General features: G+C 39.2%; 1 protein-coding gene across 3 annotated transcripts in view; it reads left to right on the top strand.

Annotated features, from left to right (window-relative positions):
• Window positions 1-20,372, top strand: part of ZNF704 (zinc finger protein 704) — an 89,212-nt gene that overhangs the window by 3,323 nt on the left and 65,517 nt on the right. For all 3 annotated transcript variants that reach the window (XM_030446005.1, XM_030446003.1, XM_030446004.1), the window contains exon 2: window positions 14,258-14,505. In XM_030446005.1, coding sequence (XP_030301865.1) covers window positions 14,279-14,505 — 227 coding nt within the window. In that variant the 5' untranslated portion in view covers window positions 14,258-14,278. The remainder of the gene's footprint in view (window positions 1-14,257; window positions 14,506-20,372) is intronic.

Here is a 20,372-nt window from a genome sequence, read left to right as displayed (position 1 = left end):
GCACACCCAGGCCCTTTTCCTCTGGGCAGCTTTCCAGCCACTCTTCCCAAAGCCTGTAGCATTGCACTGGGTTGCGGCCCAATTGCAGTACTTGACACTCTGCCTTGCTGAAGATCATACATTTTGCCTCAGCCTATCAATACAGCCTGTCTGGCTCCTCTGTAGAGCCATCCTACCTTCCAGCATATCAGCACTCCCTCCTAACTTCATGTTGTCTGCAAACTTACTGCACTTGATCCCCTTGTCCTTGATAAAGATACCAAAGAGAACTGGGCCTGTTACTGAGCCCTGGGGAACACTGCTTGTGAGTGGCCACCACCTGGATTTAGCTCCAGTCTGTATCGGCTCCATCTAACTATAGGATCATCTTGGGAAAAGCAAACTTTTTTTTTTTTCTTCTTTTTCCTTGATTAGCAAAGTGCTGTTTAATTTAGCTTTCATGTGTGCATTTATATACATTCATTTTAACAGGCAGTTTGCAAAATGCATACTTGGACTACCAGATTCACTTCATGGTGAAGAGATCTCTAAGACACATTAGGAACTTGCATGCTAACCTAAGAGTAAACTGAAGTGTTCCGTCTCAGACTAGAAATGATAAAGAGGTTCTTATAAATACCACTAGTTAATAGAGCACCAGAACTGATGTTCTGATCTTGAAGTAGGGTCTTGTTAGGGTAGGCTGTATACAGACTCAGAACAAGCATAATCCTGCTCTACCCTCTTCTGCAAAGTTGAAGAGTAACACAAGAGATAAATAATTGATACTAGTAGACTGCGTGGAACAACTAGAGGATGAGATGAAAGGCACATAAACATTTGCAGTTTTGTGTTTTTGTAAGCAGATAAACCAAATTTATTGTTAAATTTCAAACTTTATTCGGTTTCTTAGAGTCTTTGAGTGAAAACCTGGCTAGTCAAGTTGGTGTGGAGGCTGCACAACTAAAGAAAAAAAAAACATAGTAAGGATTACTGGAGGCAGAGCTGGGAGTGGTGAGATTAGAAGACAGTATTTTTTTCCACTTTCCAATAATAAAGAATGAATGGGAATAATTTGCTGAGGATTTTTAATGGTGGGTTTTTTTGTTGTTGTTTTCTATTGGTCACAGATGAAGCATAAGCACTTTGTCCTTAAAAGGAATTGTATTAGAAAAATACTTACTTGCTAGAGTGGTTTTAGTCTAGAAAGAGCTCAGCTGAGAATGGTCAGTTGGCTGCCTTCAGCTGTGCAGAATGTACTGGGGCATGGAGATGTGCTGCTGAGTCTTTATCACAGGATGACTGAGGTGAAAAGGGACTTCTGGAGGTCATCTGATCCAACCTCCCTGCTCAAGCAGGGCCACCTGGAGCTGGCTGCCCAGGACTGTGTCCAGATGAGTTTTGAATTATCTCTGAGGAGCAAGACTTCACAGCCTCTGTGGGCAACCTGTGAGGATTCCAGAGTTGGACCCGATTCTCCAGCTGTGGCCTCACCAGTGCTGAGCAGAGGGGCAGCATCACCTCCCTCAACCCCCTGACAGGACTTTCTCTAATGCAGCCCAGGACACCATTTATCTTCTTTGGCACAAGTGCAAATTGCTGGTTCATGTTTAACTTGGTGTCCATCAGAGCCTTTTCTGAACTTCACATACTGGTGCCTGGGGCTGTACCCTGCCGGGTGCAGGACTTTACATTTTCCCTTGCTGAACTTCATGAGATTTTTTTTTTTTCATCTGAAAACAAAGCACTGAGAAAATGCTTTTCATCATCTGGTAATTAACATTTATAATGTGTCCTATGTCAAGAGCAGATGCAAGGATGATCTGTGCCTTTCCTTTCTGCGTGCTCTTCAGACTTTGCTTCTGACCCAAGGTTACAGAGAAGCCTGCCAGTCCTGCAGAACAGCTTTGAAGTCTTGAGTACTACTCTGTGTTTTTCCAGCTTCTAGACAAGAAATTCCAGTGACATGAGAGCACCAGAAAGATCTTAGCAGACTCTGGGATAGATCTGGGCTTCAAACTGTGCCACTTGGCCATCTCAAAGAGGGGAACTTTGCTGCTTGGGCAGTTGGAAGCATGCTGGTCTTGGCTGGTGTTTGCTCTGTAAACACTGCTGTGAATTGAGCAATGATGCTTTTTTATTTTTTTTCCCTCCTCCGTATTAGAATGCCTACTGGCTTTGTAATACTTTCAAGTGATTTATTGAATTGCTTATTTCTAAAAATAGTGAGCAACCTGACCATTCCCACTGCTTGAGGCCAGCCCAAAGACTGCAGAAGGATGGTAGGTTATGAGAGAAACACTTAGTAGTGTTTTGTGGTTTTATTTACCAAAATTGGAACGGGAATTATAAAGTGACTAAAATAGTGTTCATTAGCTCCTATGGTGATAAGCTTCTATTTCACTAACTTGTGTTGATGTTTTTCACTGTAGTGTGTTGCCAGACAGAGCACGAAGGAATTTGTACCGAACAATCTGTGAGGGGATCACTTTCACTGCTCTGGCACCTTGCCAAACTTTCCAATCCCAAACGATGATTGTGGTGACATTTATCTCATTGTATTAAAAAGTACATGTGTGGGTGGTATTTGTTGTCTGACAACAAAACTAATGAAGACAGGAAACTGAACATATTTCTGTTTCTCAAACTTTAGATAAAAATACACATCTTTTATTGGTGTTTTTACAGTACATAAAGATTCAAACTTCCATAAAATCCTGACCCAGCTGAAGCAGATGAAAAAGTCCTGCTAGTTTAAACAGTTTTGAGTTCAGCCCAATTATGTAACTAGAAGGGTGAATCTGTTAGTCTCCTAAAACCTTTCCATAGAGATCCTAATAATGTTTAAGTGTTGCTGCATACTATGGAAGACTCTTATGATCACTGGACTAAGAGTCAGAGGGAAAGCAAAATGCCTCAAATATTCAGTACAGGAGTTTGAAATTACATAGTTAATAATTTTACCATCTTTAATAAATTCTTTAACATCATGGATAGTATGTTGCATGACCTTAAGATAGGCAGCACAAATATGACAGTCGTAAGAATGTTTACTTAATTTTTTTCTACTGCTTTAACAAAAGTAGATAATGGCTGCCTCATTTTGGGATGTATTTTCACTTCAATATGTGTGACCACCACTGTTCTAGGCAGTTGTCCTTACTTTCTCAGGACAAGAGAGAAATGGTTGGTCTTGCAGGTGCTTCTCTTTCCATGCTGGTAGATCCCACTGCTGGAGCAGCAGCCTTTGCAGCACAGCATGCTTTGTGCCCAGGCACTGGCTGAAACCAGATGGTGTTTGTGAAGCCATGGTGAGATGATTTAATACTTCATCAGTTCCAAAAAGGGTCAAGTATTCCCCTCTCCATCCTTCCTCCCTCTCCCAACCATGTGCTAAGGTACCTTGGGCTTTTGTCAGAATTTGCTGTGTGCTTCTGTGGGCTCCTTCAGTAGCAGTAAACTTGTGCAGTGGAGTCAGTAGACTTTGTAACTTAAGTGAGTGAAGGTGACTCAGAGAAGAGATTGTCAAACACCTTGATAGTGCAGAAGAAAAGATGAGACATCACATTTTGGGCACACAGAGGGAGAAAAGGAAGACGAGGAAGGGACCAAGCCTTCCTCCTTTAGAGGTCAGCAGTCATTTGTCTGATTTGGCTGTGCTTTACTTTGGGGTTGTTCTTCATATTCTTTGAAGGCCCTTCTCCCATGAGATTTGCATCCCTCTACTGGTTTGGTCAAGATCTGAATTTTAAGGAAGAGAAGGTCATGTTTGGCCTCTGCAGGTTTCTAGTAGTATTATTCCATTGTTTCCAGGTATAATGAGATGAAATTCTGTCATACTATTTTTCTGCATAGTCAGATCCAAAAATAAACTCCTTTTTTGGCACCTCTCCCACTCTGAACAGGAAAACTGCTAAATGTTTTTGTCTGTAGCCAAAGGTGGCCAAATGTGTATTTGGAAGAATCTCTTAATTGGCAGCAACACTCCTTGCTTGTTCATCTCCTCTGAAGGAAGAGCTTTCTGCTTCCAGGCTCAAGATCAGTTAGAGGAGATAAGGATCTGTGCTTAGTTCTGATCTTGTAGTATCTCCTGCAGGCTCTTTCCTTCAGGGATCAGCACTGGCGCCTGCAGCTTTCACTCACAACCCCTGTTTCACTCCAGAGTTACAGCAGTTGGAAACATCTGTGAGCTGTCTCAGTTTAATTTATCAGAAATCCCGTCATTAAAACAAACATGTGAAATCTCTTTATTCCCACGATGCTAAGGCAAATGGATTACATTTCCATACTCTCATAAAAGTGATCAAGGATCTGCAGCATCTCATCTCTGTCTGACTGCTTCCAAAGTCAGACAATAGCTTCTGACTTTAGAAATCTCACCCCCTCTCTGTAACTTACTTGCATGAGATCTCGAAAACAAAGCTAATCTGTTTTTCTTCTCAGCAGACATTCTCTAATGTATTATCTCTAGACAGAGGAGGAGGTCTTTCAAATGCAGATAAACTGATCAAGGGTGTCTTGCTGAGGAGCAGTGAGCCAGCATTTCCAAAATGTTCTACCAAGTGTGGGCAGTTTCCCACAGCCTCCTGTATACTTTGATTTTTGAGGGCTCTGCTTGCTTGATGATGAATGAGGTGATAGAAGTAGTGATGGTATTTCTCCCTTCTGCTTCCAACCACTGCCATCTTTACTGATCCCAAACCACCAGCAAATGAAGAAAAAGGAACAAGTGGCACTTCTCTTACATGTTCAGCAATGGTCTTGAAATAGTTGAAACCAACTGCACTTGAACTGTACTTTATTTGTACTTGAACTATACTTTATTTGTACTTGAAATTTGGGAAATACAGGCCAGGTTGATATTTCTGTCCATACACAAGGTTGTTGTGTACAACTTCTTAATGTAGACAGAATAAATAAGAGGGGGGGTAAAGACAGTAGATACTTTTCCACTGGCATCTGGGGCCATCTTTGCATCTCTTAAAAGTAGGAAAAATCACCATTTCAGATAAAATAGATATTCATAGCCATGCCATGGAAAATACCCTGAAGTTGAGGTTTCAGAGCCTTGTCTAGTGCAGTACAAAACACCTGGTTTGATGGTGCTCACTGACTACAACTTGTAATTCCAACCAGTAACATAATAGAAGTAAGAACAAAACAAGTTGAACTTCCCTGCTACCCCCATTAGCATGCTTGTCCTTATCTCTAATTCCATTTTTTTTTAAACCTTGCCATGGATGTCTGGCAAGACCCAAGTGTATCTTCCTCTTCTGTCCTTCAGTGCTCCTCAGCCAGCCCAGGGCACACATTTCCAGTCCCTCTCCTGTTTTCTGCATGGCCACAGCTTGCCCCAGTGGCACCAGGCACTGCTCATCACTCTGCTTTGGCCACAGGAGAGGCAAGGGGAGCACACTGCCTGGCAGGCAGCCTTTCCCCATGCTCAGCCAGGCATGTACATTGCTGAGAGAAAATGGGGTAATTGGTTTAGTTCATTTTAAACTCACTGTTTGTGAAACCAATAAATGGGAAGGCAATTACAGCTGCCCATTCCTGGCCAGCAAAGTCCTTTTTAGCCCGGTGGAGCACCTGAGTGTGAGTGTTTTTAGCAAAGCCTGAAGTGCAGCAACAGAATTGCTGAATGGAAAATGAACCTATTCTTTGCGACTGTGATCCTCCCCTTCTTTTCAAGGCCCCCCTTCCAAACTAACTTCTTAATTTTTAGTTGTTGAGAGTCAGTGTGGTTTTCAGGGGTAGTTTTTTTATTTAAGAAAATGAAATTTGGGCTTAAAGACTTCTACTGAGGTGCTTCTAGAGATGCCATGCCTGGGTACCATTATCTAGTTAAAGCCAGCTAACTGCTGACTGCCTAGAAGGTCCAGAATAGAGAGCATGGAGTTATTTCTTTGAGACTGTGACACTGAAAGCTAATTTTGAAGATGCATGTATTCAATGATTAGTATTAAAACTCAGTAATTCTTACTAATTGGTGTCTGACTATCTTACAAGTCTTGTCACATACTTTTCTGTAAGGAACATACTTTTGTGGAATACAGATGAGAAAGGAAATTGCCATACTTTCACATCTTCAGCCTTTTGTTCATGTGATGGAGAAAAAAATGCTGAAAACATCTCCGAATCATTTCTGTTTAGACCTGAAAATGGAGTATGGCATGGGACATGAATTCCCAGTGTTCCTTGCTGACTCCCCATCATCCCATTAACATCTCTCTGCCCAGTAGTTAGTAACTGGTTAATAACCAGTGCAGAAGTTCAGGTGTCAAGTTCATTGTTGTTTTATTTTGGGTTCAATGGGTGCCTGAATGAGTACTGAATCTCAACTCAAATGTGGGAGTGAAAGTTTCTGTCATTCACTTGGATAGATGCTGTATAATTCAGAAACTCCTTAGGCTGCTGCTGGGATACACTGTTTTTTAGATAAGCTGTAATTAGCCAGGTAAGCACTGATGTACATGTGAGGATGAAGGATGGAAACTTCTTGCTGACTCCAGTTCTTGCTGCCTTACACCATATTGTGAATCTCAGCAACATAAATGTTTAATTTGTATTTTAATATCCAGAAAATAGGTTCTATTGACGGTTTTGTATATTCAGTCAAATGGTGAAGATAGGGACTTTGTCATAGCCTGGTTTAAAATGAATACTACGTTATAGTACATTGATGCATTCTGTATATTGTAAGGAACTCTTACAGTGACCTCAAAATTCATGATCTTCCATATTGTTTGAGAGCAGCAGTTTACAAATGCTGAGAGTGATTAGATTGACATGGTTCATGTGTAATGAGCAACTGCTGGTGAAGCAAGTAATTAAATGCTAAGTATACTCAAAAATGTAATAATACATTGAAATTCAAGGCAGATTATTTCCAAGCATCATTATGAGGATCTGTCTTGTCTCTCTGTGTTCCAGTATGAATAGAGATTTCTGGCAAAATGGAAATTCAATATATTCTTTCCTTCCAGTGAGAGCGCTGTTTTGGGATGGTGAAAATTAGAGCCTTTTTACATTAAAAAACCTCGCTGTCATGGGAACTTTAACTGGAAAGACTATACAAAGCAGTAGGAATAAACCAAAGCCTTTGTCCTTCTGGGGATTTAATTCAAATATTTTTTACTTGCATGTTATCTTGGTAGTAAGTTTGGTGTTTCTCATTGCTGCTTGGTGGATTCCTGACTGCATTGTTTTTCAAAAAAGTGTCTTTAGCCCTGTACCTAGATTTGTATCCTAGCTGTTCAGACTGTCCTGAGAAAAGTCTTGGCAGTTACTGAACTGTTTTGGCTGAACCTTTAAAATGTGGATTATTTTAAATATATGTATTTCATTATTGTTTTCCATTAATACACTAGGCTGAAATAACTGATCCTTTCTTTTGCTTCCCCCATTGAGCTGCATATTTTTTCTGTAGTGGATAAAAAAAAATTTTTAAAGCCTTGCTTAAAAAAGAAATCCTGTGACTTTTATTTTGGCACCAGGTGGAAGATTCATTGCCAATCCGTAACACTTAACATGCTTATATCTCTTTCAGAAAAGAGGTGGTTACAGAGTCAGAATGAAAAAATTGTTTATAAAACACCCAGCAGTTATACAGCAGGTTGGCTGGTGCTAAACCATCTTGTAGCTATTGGTGTTTTTTAAATTGGTGTTAAAAAAGCTTTTTTGATAGAACTAGACCAACTGATTACATAGCAAAGTGTATGGAAATAAAGAGTCTTCATCCTTAGCTGTGTCTTCTTTAACAGCTATATAGTGTTAATATTGTGTGTAGGCCTAGGGACTCACAATCAAGTTTTGTTTGGTTTTTCTTTTTAATCTATTGACAAGGTAATTTTATCCAGAACTGTAGCAGTGTGTTGAGTGGCTGTTGTTGGGGAGGAATTTTTTCGTGAGTGTGGTTTAATTAGCATGTTCCCTTTCCCTCCTACTTCCCCTCAGTCTGGAAAGCAGCCAGTGTGGCTTGTGAGGGATCTTGCTGGATTTGGAATGAAGTGACAGGAGGGGTTGAGTCCAGTTAGGGTGTAGCTGAAGTAAAGGAGCGTAGCTTTACTGGCTGAGGGAGAAGTTTGTACAAAAATGGAAACATGGCAGTGGCATCAGGGTTATTGAGATGAGATGGTCTTTTTTTGGATGCAGTCTGCTTTTGTAAAGACACTTCCCTCCACCCTCGTAAAATATTTTTTTTGTGTTTTATAGAGATGCTTGTATTTGTTGTTGTTGTAAAATGAACTATTTTATCCGTATGAACAAAACAGAATGGCACAGAATAGGCCACAGTTGCAGGATTATGCAATTTACCCAGACCTCTAGGATTCAAACAGTGCATACAGGGGACTTTCTCAGGCATCTAAGTCCTTCTAGAATCCCAGTAGTCAAAGTAAGGAGAAATAATTGTTAGCTGGTGTCCCCCAGAAGATCAGGGAAGTGTGCTGGGCTCTTGGTGCTGTTCTGCTGCCTGACAGAGTGACACAAGCCAAGCCTCTGTTTGCTGCCCTGCTTCTTGGCAGGCAGATGCAATCCACGTGTGGCTGCTTCTTCTTCATCAGCCATAAATTGTTCCAGACTCTGCATGGAGTCCCAGGGTTGCATTGGAGGCAATGCTGTTTGGGAGAGTGAAGCTCTGCACTGGGCAGCTGCCTTCTGTTTGTGCACTTCCATCACATCCAGTGCCTGCTGCCCAACTCTTTGCTGGTAAATCATCCCCTGAGTTGTTTATAAAACCACCAGCTAAGTAGGCTTGGTATGTGGCATGGCAGTTCTTTCAATATTTTTTTCTGTTGCCATCTGTCCATGTAGAACATTACAAAACCTATTAAAAATGGGGTCTGTGCTCCTGGTGTGCCCACCAGGATGCCCAGGTGCTGCACAAAAAAAAAAAAAAAAACCCAGGAAAAAAAAGACTGTAAGTTGGAGTCAGGTTTAACATTTGAATTTATATTTCTATGCATTTGACTCGCATACAGGTAAATCAGGCTAATATTCTTGGGAGTTTACTACATTCCATTGAATAGGAAGCACAAATATGTTAATGCCTATTAACTACTAGCAAACTATTTGAAAATCAATAACTTCAGTTTTTAAGCAGCAGTGCACCAGAAACAAGGGAAGATATTAAAGCCCAGTTAGGTCAGTCAAATATAAGTCTCTGTATTTGCATATAAATATGATAGGTTTTATTCTAGTGTTTGCTGATCCTTGACTTGGCAGTTCAATACCTGAGCTGTGTTTTTGATCAATAATGCTTTTTTGCTGCTCAGGACAAAATCCAAGCTGAAATTTAAATGAGAGTGGAGAAAACTGCTCTTTGACTGCAACGTAAGCATCTCATCAGGATGCTTTTGGGCATTTCAGAAATTGACTGCAGATGAGTTAAGGCCTAAACAATTGAAAAACTTCAGTCCACACATTCTCCGTAAAGAATAGAGGAATATTTCTTTAAATTCCTCAAATTTTGTGTCAATGTTGAGTGTGTTTTAATGTGGGTAGGACTTCCATTGCAACATTTAGTCTTTAATGGGGCCTGTGGAGTTCAGCAACTTAGTTATGAAAAAGTACCACTGAATAAAAGTTTCTATAGGCAAGTTAAGATGTCTTTTGCACTGAAAAAATATTAATACACTGCTGAAAATATTAACTGTGGTAACCATGTAGCTGTCATCTGGAGTATTAAACTTTGTCACTTAATAATAATGAATCAAGCAAGAACTTTAACTTAAAAGTAAACCCCTCAACCTAAGTATGTACTATTGTCTTGCCAACTTCAAAACAGAAACTAAAATGCTTTCCTTTTGTGGTTTACTAAGGTTTCTGCTTAGAAACCAAAGCAAGAAATGGCTTTCAGTTTTTGCATGCAGATTACCAAACTCTCCCTGGCTGAAGCATCTCATGTCTTGGTCTGCCACAGCACTGTGCTGCTGCTGTACTGGTTGAGCCAGGATGTTTGAAACTGAGCAAGGGGAAGACCACTCTGTGACACAACTTTTGCCCTTGAAGAAGTTTGAGGAAATGGTTGTGCTATTAGGTGCTGAAAACTAGGGAGGAGAGTGAGCAGGGGAGACACAGTGGTTGCTGATAAGGAACAAAAGTAAATCTGAAGGGACCTGAGCTCCGGGGGGGAAGGTGTGGGTGATACTGGGCTGTTGTTTCCAAGCAGTAGTTGCATTAAAGGTGCTAATAGTGGCTTGGCCAATGGTGATGGATGCTGTTGAAGACAGCTGAGTATAAATGTGGACAGAAACAGAAGTAGTTTTTAGAATTTGCAGATGGGTTATAACTCTTCTTTCTGTGACTGAACTTCTAAGTGATGTTGTGTGCCTGAGGCCAGGTTGCAAAGAACTCAGATGAAAGTGATCTGAAGGTTGCTAATAGCTTGAGGGTGAAAATATGCAATGAATTGCAATGAAATAACAGTTAGACTATTATAAAATTGCCTGTATGAATGATGATTATTTAAGTGTGTGAAAAAAACTGTACAAGTTTTTATCAGCAGTTGATATTGGAGGCAATCAGGTGGCAAATACAGAGGTATACTGACAAGAAAAGCCAAACCATTAGGGAACAACATGGAGTTTGAGAACAACTGAGGAGAGAGGAAAGCAAGCTATTAGAAATAAATAGAAATACAGTGATGTTACAATGTTAACATCTGGTTGTCTTCGAGACAGGCTGCATCTGTATGGACTAGACTTTCCACAAATTTTTTGCTGAAACATATTATAGGACCACCATGAGCCTCAAAGGGTTTAGAAAAATGTGAAGGATCTTTGAAAAAAAAATTCTGATAGAATATGGCATAACAGTTAACTTACTTGGAAAGATATATTTCAGGCTGTCCATATTATCTCTGAACTGTGAGTGATGGTGAAGCAGATCTTGAAAGCAAAGGAGTCCTGGTAGTTAAACATTGTGCTTGCCATAAAGATAGGAACATGATCAGTCAAGTAATTGTGGCCTTCAGCATTCCCCACATTAAAGTCTGCTTGTGTAGATGGTTGAATTCCCAGCAAAAGACCCTGTACTCTTCCACATCAGTCAGATGTCTGAAGTGGAAGTGGCTCACATAGATGTGGTTAAGTCAAAATAGAAAAAAACTGCCTGTGGAGCAGGAGAAAGCTACCAGAGTGGCTACTGAGGGAAACTCCTGGCTTTCTCTTGTGATCACCTGCTTCTAAAGCAGAAAATATTCTTTATCTGCAGTTGCTCTCAAGGGAAGGTTTAGAAAGAGCTTAGTATTTCCAAACACCTTTTGAAAACTGAGAGGAAGAGGGTTAGTGTAAGCAATGGATTTAGTCTTCTGCTGCTTTCTGGCCATTTGGGCAAAGAGACTGCCTGGCAGGAAGCTGTAACCTGATCACTTGCTTCTGTGTGTTTTGTCATTCCTCACTGCCATACACTTGCATGAGGCAGGCTATTATGGCACATTGGCAAATGAAAACCAAACTGTTGCTTGAATATATTTGAACTGGATGTGAACAATTTCTATATACATATGAATAGATTATCTGGGATCACAGTACAAGTATTCCTATCTTTACATTTTAGGTTTTATTTGTACAGCTTTATTTGTCTGAATCTGCAGCCTTTTGTCATCACTATTTACATCTGTAAAGAAAACTCAATAGAAAGAAAACTCAATAACCTATGGCACAAAACATTTGCTGAAACTGAGTAAAATCTTAGTTCCATAAATTCAGGGGGGAAAAAAAATCCCTTTGGTAAAATATTGGCTTTATTGTGTCAAAAAAATAAAAATCATCCCAATGAATACCGTGTTCAGTCTGGCTTTAGACAGCAGGGAAGGAGGGAGGCTGCCTCTCTCTCTAACAGCTGTGTGGAGCAAAGAAGCAGCTGCTGGGTCCTCTCCCATACATGTGTGGAAACCACCAGCAACCAAACTGGTGAACGGTCTGGAGAACTAGTTCTGTGTGGAGAGGCTGAGGGAATTCAGATTGCTTAGTTTGGAGGCTGAGAGGAGACCTTATTGCTCTCTAAAGCTACCTGAAAGGAGGTTGTAGGGAGGTGGGTGCAGGGCACTTCTCTCAGGTAAATAATGATAGGATTAGGGTAAATGGCTTGAAGTTACACCAGGGGAAGTTGGGCTAGATATTAGGAAGAATTTCTTTACTGAGACAGTAGTTAGGAGCTGGAAGGGGCTGCCCAGGGAGGTGGTGGGATCACTATCCTGGGAAGTATTTAAAAACTGTGTCGTTGAGGCACTTCAGTGTATGCTCTAGTGGACATGATGATACAGATATTGCAACATATATTTAATTTATTTTCTTGAGGGGGTTGTTAACAGTTGGATGTGGTGATCTTAAAGGACTTAGCTGTGACAGTTCTTTGACAATTTTGTGTGGTCACCATAACCCTATCAACTCCCCAGCACCCTACCACTCACAGTGGATTTAGCTGCTCGTGCCCTGCCTGGCACCATCCTCTGCACTGGATAGGGTGCCAGTCCTGGGGAGGGAGAAAAATATGTGTGCAGTGCATGCAATGGAAGATGATATGGCAATGTAGGGAGTGGAATTCAAGTGCTGTATCTATGTCATTTGGGGTTATTTAATTCCTAGGGGTTGGATATTGGAACTTGGCTGTTTTCAGGCTTTTTTTTTTTTCCCCCACTTTAGTGTATCACTTCTAAATCAATTTTGATGAAAATAGAAGGCAACTCAGCATCTGATAAGATCCTTAGGCTATTAGAAAAAGGCTAACTGTAAATCTAAATTTAAAAAAAAACAATAATTAAATCAGAATTAAATTGATGTTGTCTATATGTCTTCTAATTCTGTGTGATCATGTGCTGATATGTCTTCCATGAAAATTTTTTTGGTAATGTGTCATCTGTTTGTGTGTGAAGAAGTGTAAAATGACTGATTCTTTCAACATTTTACGTTCATTAAGTAACAATTCTGGTTTTGTTCATGAAGCAACTGCTAGAACTCCTGTGGAAATGCTAGAATGAGACAATTAAATCATCAATCTTAAGTATTTCTATGTTACCAATAACACATACTTCACAGAAGAAAACAGAAGTACTATGACAAGATTGTCTTTCCTGTGAACTTAAAATAGTTTGCAGCATTTTTATACCTGCCAAAGCTTAGAAGCTGTAAACAAGGAGATTTTTGCAAAAATATATCCACACATATATTCATTAAACTTTTTGGGTAATGAAAAGGAGGAGAAAGCTGGAAGACATTACAGTTAGTTAGCAGTTGAAGCTCTCATAAAGCACAGATACACAGAAATAACTCTGTTAACAGATTCTTCTGGTAGGTAGGGATGTGAGGAAGCTACAGGGCTGAGAGGCTGGAGGGTCTCAGCAGGAGAAGAGGCTTTTGACAGCCCTTGAGATAGGTCTGCCCCAGGAAGCTGAGGAAGCATAGCTGGACACAGAGTGGCATTTCAGAAGAAAAAAGATTGTGGGCCTTGCTTTGCTTGCTGGGCAGGCAGAGTGGTTTGGTTCTGTTGGCTTTTCACCTGCAACCCTGCAATGGTTTGTGTTATAAACACCCCAAGACATTGTATTCCAGAGACGTAGTGTATTTGTTAAGATACCTATTTGGTTAGGAAATCTTTGCTCGTGGGAAGCAGCAGACCTGAAGATCTGGGAAGTGCTGTCGGCCAAAGAAACAACCTGAGACTACCTCTGTGTGTGTGCCCATGTCCCTTGTTCCTGGATGGGCTCCTCACAGAGATTCTGCCAGCATCACTTGCTCCCTTTTGCCTTATGGCAACTGATTTGGATCACAGCAAATTGTATTCAGGCTTATTGAGAAACCCTCTTTACAAATACAGCTATTGAAGAACCCACTAAGTGTCTGTCAGAATCACTTTTTAATTTCACTGTTGTATTTTATCTGGACAAACTGGCTTCTTTCCTGGAATTTTAGGAGGAAGGCAGCTAAGGTTATTTTTGCATAGTTACGAAGCACAAATGTGTGTAAATTACATACATGTTGTATATACTATGGTGTCTGATATTCCAGTTCAAATACCTTTTTGATTTAGCATTAAGATGTAACTGATTGCTTTATCAAATGGACAAGAATGAATTTTGCTGGAATGATTATTTTGCTGGATAGTCTTCAACATTGTTGAGAAATTAATGGCAGTTTCAGAATTTATGAAGGACAAAGAAATGGTAGTCTCTGATTCAAAAAACTAATTAGAAGTAAATGCCTGTGGGTATTGGGTTTCCCCCCCTACATTTTAGGAGAATTAGAGGAAAATGTAATAATTGCTTTCAATTTTACAGGCAGTCAGCATCAAGCGTGAAATGACCTTCCCTGCATTTCAACAGGAGGATGTAAAAAGTGACATCAGTCAAAAACTGCCAGACCAACAGTTTCTCCTGTTCACCACAAAGGAGGAAGATTTAAAAACAGCAGAGACCAAAAAGCCAAACAGAGCTCATGAGTATGAAAAGGAAAACACTCGTTCTGTTTGTCTTCTGGAACAGAAGCGCAAGGTTGTTTCTTCAAATATTGATGTGCCTCCAGCAAGGTAAGGAGAGTTGGGATTTTTTTGGTATCTTTAGCTTTAAACTTTTTTTTTTTTTTTTTTTAATGGGGTATTAGAGGCAAGTTTGGTAAGCTGTACTATGAACTGGTAAGACTAGTATTCATGCCCAAGTAATCCAAAGGCAATTACAACTCCACTGCTTGAAAATTGGAAACACTGGTAGCAGAAGTTGACACCATCTGCAGTGTAGACTTTATATTGCTTTTGCAATGTTTTTTCTGTTAAAACATTCTGCGGCTCAAGCACTCTCAGTAGAGGAAGATTGTTAACCTATCTTAACCCCAAGAAGTAATTTTCTAACTTAGACATAAAATCATCTTACCTGCTAGCAACTAGGTTTTTTAATTTTTCACTGTCATAGCTGCAGTTATGGGAGTGTCCATTTGCTTGTTCTGTGTAGTGAGGATGTAGTATCTTATGTTTTTAGATTCCTGTATAGATAATGTGGTTTATAAAATTAATTAACAGGTAAAAGTGGTGAGAAAATGCCAATACAGGCAAATCATATTTGCACAAAATTGGCATTTGGGGATTTTTGTGTTGCTTTTTAATTTGTTATTTCTTAATGATCTGTTGTGAATGCACAGAAATGTTTGTGTCTTCAGCATACACATCTGGGCACTTACACTTTTGATTATAGACTGACTATAGGATTTTATTTTGAGAAAAATATTTGTTCTTTAATCTGAGATTTGATGTGTATCACAGCAAGAATGTAAAGATTTCTGTGTCTATATTTTTCACTTCCCGATATCTAAGTGGAATAATTGTAAGAGAATGAGAAACTGAGAATTTCATACTGGCTTGTGATTTAAAGAGAAGGGGCTTGAAAATGCAAAGTCTAGAACCTTGAACTTTGGGGAAGGACTTGACTGATTTTAAAGAGAAAGGGAATGACTCCTCTAGGAAATGCTGAATATTACTATAATAGAAACATATCCAGTAATGCTAAACATGGTAAAAAACTGCCGAAAACATTGGGTATGCTGTGTTGCTAGTGCTTTTGCTTCTTGTGGCTCATGATTTTGTGTTGGCATCAGTCTCTCTGCAACGATTTTATTCTTAACCTTTCTGGTAAAATTATTTCTTCATAATGTTCAGTGAAAGACCTTCTGAGATTATAGTGCCACTTTTAAAATATGTAGCCAACTGTATGTTTTGTTGTTTTTTGTTTGTTTGCTTTCTAAAAGCCAACATAAACAAGTAGGTTGAGCCACCTCATCCAGAACAGGATGATTGTTAATTTCCTCTGGCTCTTACAGATGACCTTTGTGAAAACCATAAAGTTCATGAGCATTTTGACAGGATTTTTTCCCCCCCATATATATGTAGTAAAAGGGTTTTCATTAAAAGCTTGAAAATGTTACAATACTTATTTGAAATTTTCACCAGTGGTTGACCCAGTAATAGCCAAGTGCCTTTCTCATTCATCCTTGAGTCTCAGAGCAAATAGAGTAATCAGAAAATTCAAGATCTCAGGAAGTCGTCACCTACTCCAACTTCCTGCTCAAACCATATCCTAGTATTTCCATGTTACAGTTCAGACAGCCAGTGTACAGGCTTTAAGTGCCTTTCTGTATGGCTTCATACAGATACTCCCCTTGAAGTAATTGAGCTTGTCTTTTCTGTAGCTGCAAGATGATCTTGCTTTGGAGAGGTGAAAAATTTTTACCCAACTAGATGCAAAAGGGGATGAATCAACTTCTTTAGTGCCTTCTTAAGACTAATTTTGACACCAGTTGTGAGAACAGGATACTTAACATGCTAGGAAATAAATTAACTTGCAAATTTGTCTTCTAAAAGTGTTTTTTGTTTTTGTATTTCGTTGGGAATAAGGAAACGATCATGCCATATTGTTGCTTGTTTTCAGACATGCAGGTTGGGCTGCATTAGCAGAATGAGAGAATGAAGCAGAAAATAAACCTGGAGTCTAAATTCAGTAGCATGATGAACATCTCAGTCACTGTTGTTTTGCCGACAAGCTTAAGTTTCACTTTAAATCTGGGATGAATTATTTGGCTTTTCGTAGATCTTCCTAAATATAGGTGGTTGTAATCAGGGGGGATGGCTCAGTCTCTCTTTGTCTTCAGCACAATTTGGATTTTAAGTCAAATTCTCTGATGAATTCAGAGAATTTCAGAGTCCTTGCATTTTAAGTTCTGTTTCTGCTTTATAGACCTCTTCCAATCTTTTGTCAAGAAGTGCCCTGGTGGAGTTGAATGTTCCCCAGAGGTGAATTCCTTTCCTTCACCTCCTGGCAGGACTTGTTGGGTTGACTGTCTTCTCATAAGGACATCCATCTGCCTTCTTAGATTTGTTGTATCCAATTGTGAAAGGTCATCTTGAATTAACCAGATGATGTTTCCAAAAGCATGGGAGAAATAAGTCATTTAATATGATCTTCAGTTTCTTATTGTTACACACACTCTCTTCACAGAAAAAAATTTGTTTTGAAGTAGAAAAATGCTATGGAAATGAAGCTTGCTAATTATTTTGCTTTTAAACCTTAATGGAGATGAGAAGGTTACCCATTTCTGATGCCAAAGTAAAGTGTAACATGAAATTTTGCAGTATCCTACTAAAATCAGGGCAATATATGAGTGATCCTGAGACAGAAATTTATCATACTGCAAAATCCTTATTAACAAGGTCATATGAGTATCTCAGTGAGAGCTCTGAAAAAGGGTTTACAAATGAGCTGGTAACCTGGATAAGTATATTTCATTCTGACCACAAAATGTAACAAAGCCCATCCCGTCTTACCTGCTTTTAAGGATCTCAGTGAATAAGAATGAAAATCTTGGTGAGGCACTGTATGCAGAATACAGTAAACACTGGCATAGTAATTGTTACTTCTGAGTCATTTAGCCACAGGGCTTTCATTCTTGCTTATAGACTCCAAAATTTTAAAAATGTAAAAATATCTTAACTGAGTTCCTGGTGATTTGTAGTCATTTGTACTGAAATTACAACAAATGGAGCTGTTGGGCAGGGGCAGGCTGATGGTAGTCTCACAGGCATGTGGAAGAGAATGGGGAAACTAATGGAAATTATGGACACTTCAGAATTTTGTTAGTGAAATCTGGACAGAAAGGGCACATCAAATTAATATAACAAGAGAACATGAACACAAACCTTCCATGCTCAGGCAAGTGAGTAACTCTTGGACTATTAATTAGGCCTAATTAGTCCAGTAATAACACACTCACCTGGAGCATGGGTGGTCTGTGGTCACCTTCTTCTGTTGACGTGTTTGTAGCAAGGACCTGAACGCTCTGGTCTACAAAGAAAGTATCTTAAACATCAAAGTCCTGCTATGTTCAAGGTGCTTCATAGCAGCTCTTTAAAGTCATATTGTCAGGCTAAATGTAGCAGACATTAAACAAGTCTGCTTATTAGTATTAGTATATTAGTGTATTAGTATATTAGTATAGTAGTATATTAGTATATATTAGTATAATATTAGTATATTAAATAAGTCTGCAGGAGAGTTGTAGCATTGAATTTAAATTAATTTTTAAAGTTAATTGTTTACATTTGCTATTTCATCTTGCAGAAATACTGCAGGGTTTTCTCTATATATTATGTGTTGAAATGGAAGTGTCTTAGATTAAAATAGGTGGAGAGCATGACTTTAACTTACTTTTATGTTTTGGAATGCAAAAATGAAACAAATGAATACGTCTTGCTCCTTTCAAATTTCTTCATTTGGTCATTTTGAATAAAATTTATATGAGTTAAATCTTTCAGAAACTCAGATGAGCATAATTGAAACTGTTCAGCTTGATTTGATGAATTATTTGATATAACAAGGAAATGTGAATTTCTTACCCTCTAAAGCTTAAATTTACTGGTAGTTATGGTGCATAAAGTAATGCTGTCTTGGAGAAGAGATCTGACCATTCAACTATAAACTGCAGTTATCTATGAGAATTGAGATTTTACCTGTACAACAGAGGACAGTATGCTTCAGATTGACCTCCAGTTCAGGCATGAGCTATCAAACACAGCCCAGATCTCTAGGATCTGAGTAGTGAAAGGTTGTTTTTCTAAAAAGAATCGTGTCACTGAGGGAGTAATCACCTTGTCTTGTGGGCAGAAAGGAAGCACAGGTTCCAGGTAGCTAAATTTGTGAAGGTCAGATGTAATCAAAGATGATGTCCTCAGTAGGGAGCAGTGTGGAAGTTAACAGAGGTTTTTTGATAATTTGTATTTTCATCATTTACTTATCATAATGCACACTTACTCCCAGATCAAGTCAACAAGAAAGATGAGAAAAAGCCTAAATTGCTGATACAGGGGGTTTGAGTTGTGATGTAGGGACCCAGTACAGGGCAGGCATGTGGGGAGTGGCTTCTGCCTCTTGGAGGTTGGTGATGGAAGGGTGGGAGATGGAGAGCAAGGGTTGAAGTTTCCTTTTTTGAATAAAATGTGAGAATAAATGTCTAGAAATGGTGATGGGGTTAGAGGTCCTTTTAGACAGAAATGTTTTAATTAGGTGTATCTAAAAACCCTTCAAAACTTACATACATTAGTGTCAGAAGTGGTGTCCTTTCTGACGTCCCAGAAAGGAGTAACTGGAAACATCCAAAAGTTTAAAAGAATTAAAGAGTGATACCAGGCAGGCATCACTCCTATCACTCTCATGGGTGGAAGTATTTGAATAGATTTTATTTTGTTAACCTTTTGTTAAATGACCTCAAAATGTTGTGAAATTTGTATTATCCTCTTGCTACTTCATTTTCCTTTTCCCCAGTCCTACTGTACCCTGTCTTCTCTGAAAAAAAGAAATAATTATAAACTTTCTAACTGCCTAACATTTTCTATATTAAGTTTGTGCTCCTAAAGGACAAGCCAAAGCTAAAACCTTAGCTGCTTTAGCACTTCCTATAGTGTGAAAATAGCAATTGTCCATTAAAACCTACTTCCTGTGCCCTTCTGTTTCAGTGACATTTGCCATGACAATACTGTATTAGATTTTACTATCTTCTGTTTCTTTTATATATTAAAAGTCTTGCTCAGTAACTGTGAAATTAATTTTAATTCCTGTACCTATACTTTATCTTCTGATTAGTTTAGAATTCAATGGAAGAAGATACGAAATAAATGAAGTAAATTAAGTGTCTCTAAGAATTCTCTCCCCTGGTGCCTCTTTAGGTCCTTCTAGAATAGCTACAGAAAACTGGAGCAAAATTAGTTGCAGCTGCATTTTCTGCCCATCATTACAAAGAAACAGCATAGGCAGTGCTGCATTTTCATCCCTAAATGATTTTCTTGCCTGGCCTCTCCAGGAACATAGCTCTGGGCAGCCTTCTGGTTAGATGGTGTGTTGTTGATCCATAAGGCCTGCTGGGTGTGATTGATTATGCACCATGCATTTCAGTGGAAACATTTGCATATTTTCGTAGTCAAAACTCTCCAGGAGCCTGACTCCAAGATCAAAAAGCAGTATCTGCCTAACTAAAATATTCTCATTAGGAGGACTCCCCAATCTGCTTGCAGCCTGATGATCAAGTTGTGCTTTTCTGTTTTGCTAGAGGTGGTGTTTATTCCAAGATTGTATTCTATTATTTTTCTCCATCTGTTTTAGAAGGCTCCTCAGTTCTCCTTGGGAGAGCTCCTTTTCTGTATCCCACAAATTTGGCAGAGTGGTTTGATGAGGCAGCTTCAGAGGACATCAACTCATTGGTGGCTTTTGAGGCTTTTTGGTCAAATGGATGAAAACAAAAGGCCAAGAAACCAGGCTGTCCATCAGATTTACCCACTGTAAGCTCTGTGATCCTCCAAGCTCTCTAGCTCTCTCTTCCTTCTAGCCCAATAGCACATTCTTGGGGTGTGAGGTTTTTTCC

This window comes from Calypte anna, chromosome 2 (genome assembly GCF_003957555.1).
Source record: "Calypte anna isolate BGI_N300 chromosome 2, bCalAnn1_v1.p, whole genome shotgun sequence".
Lineage (NCBI taxonomy): Eukaryota > Metazoa > Chordata > Aves > Apodiformes > Trochilidae > Calypte > Calypte anna.
This window is presented reverse-complemented; position numbering and strand designations above follow the sequence as displayed.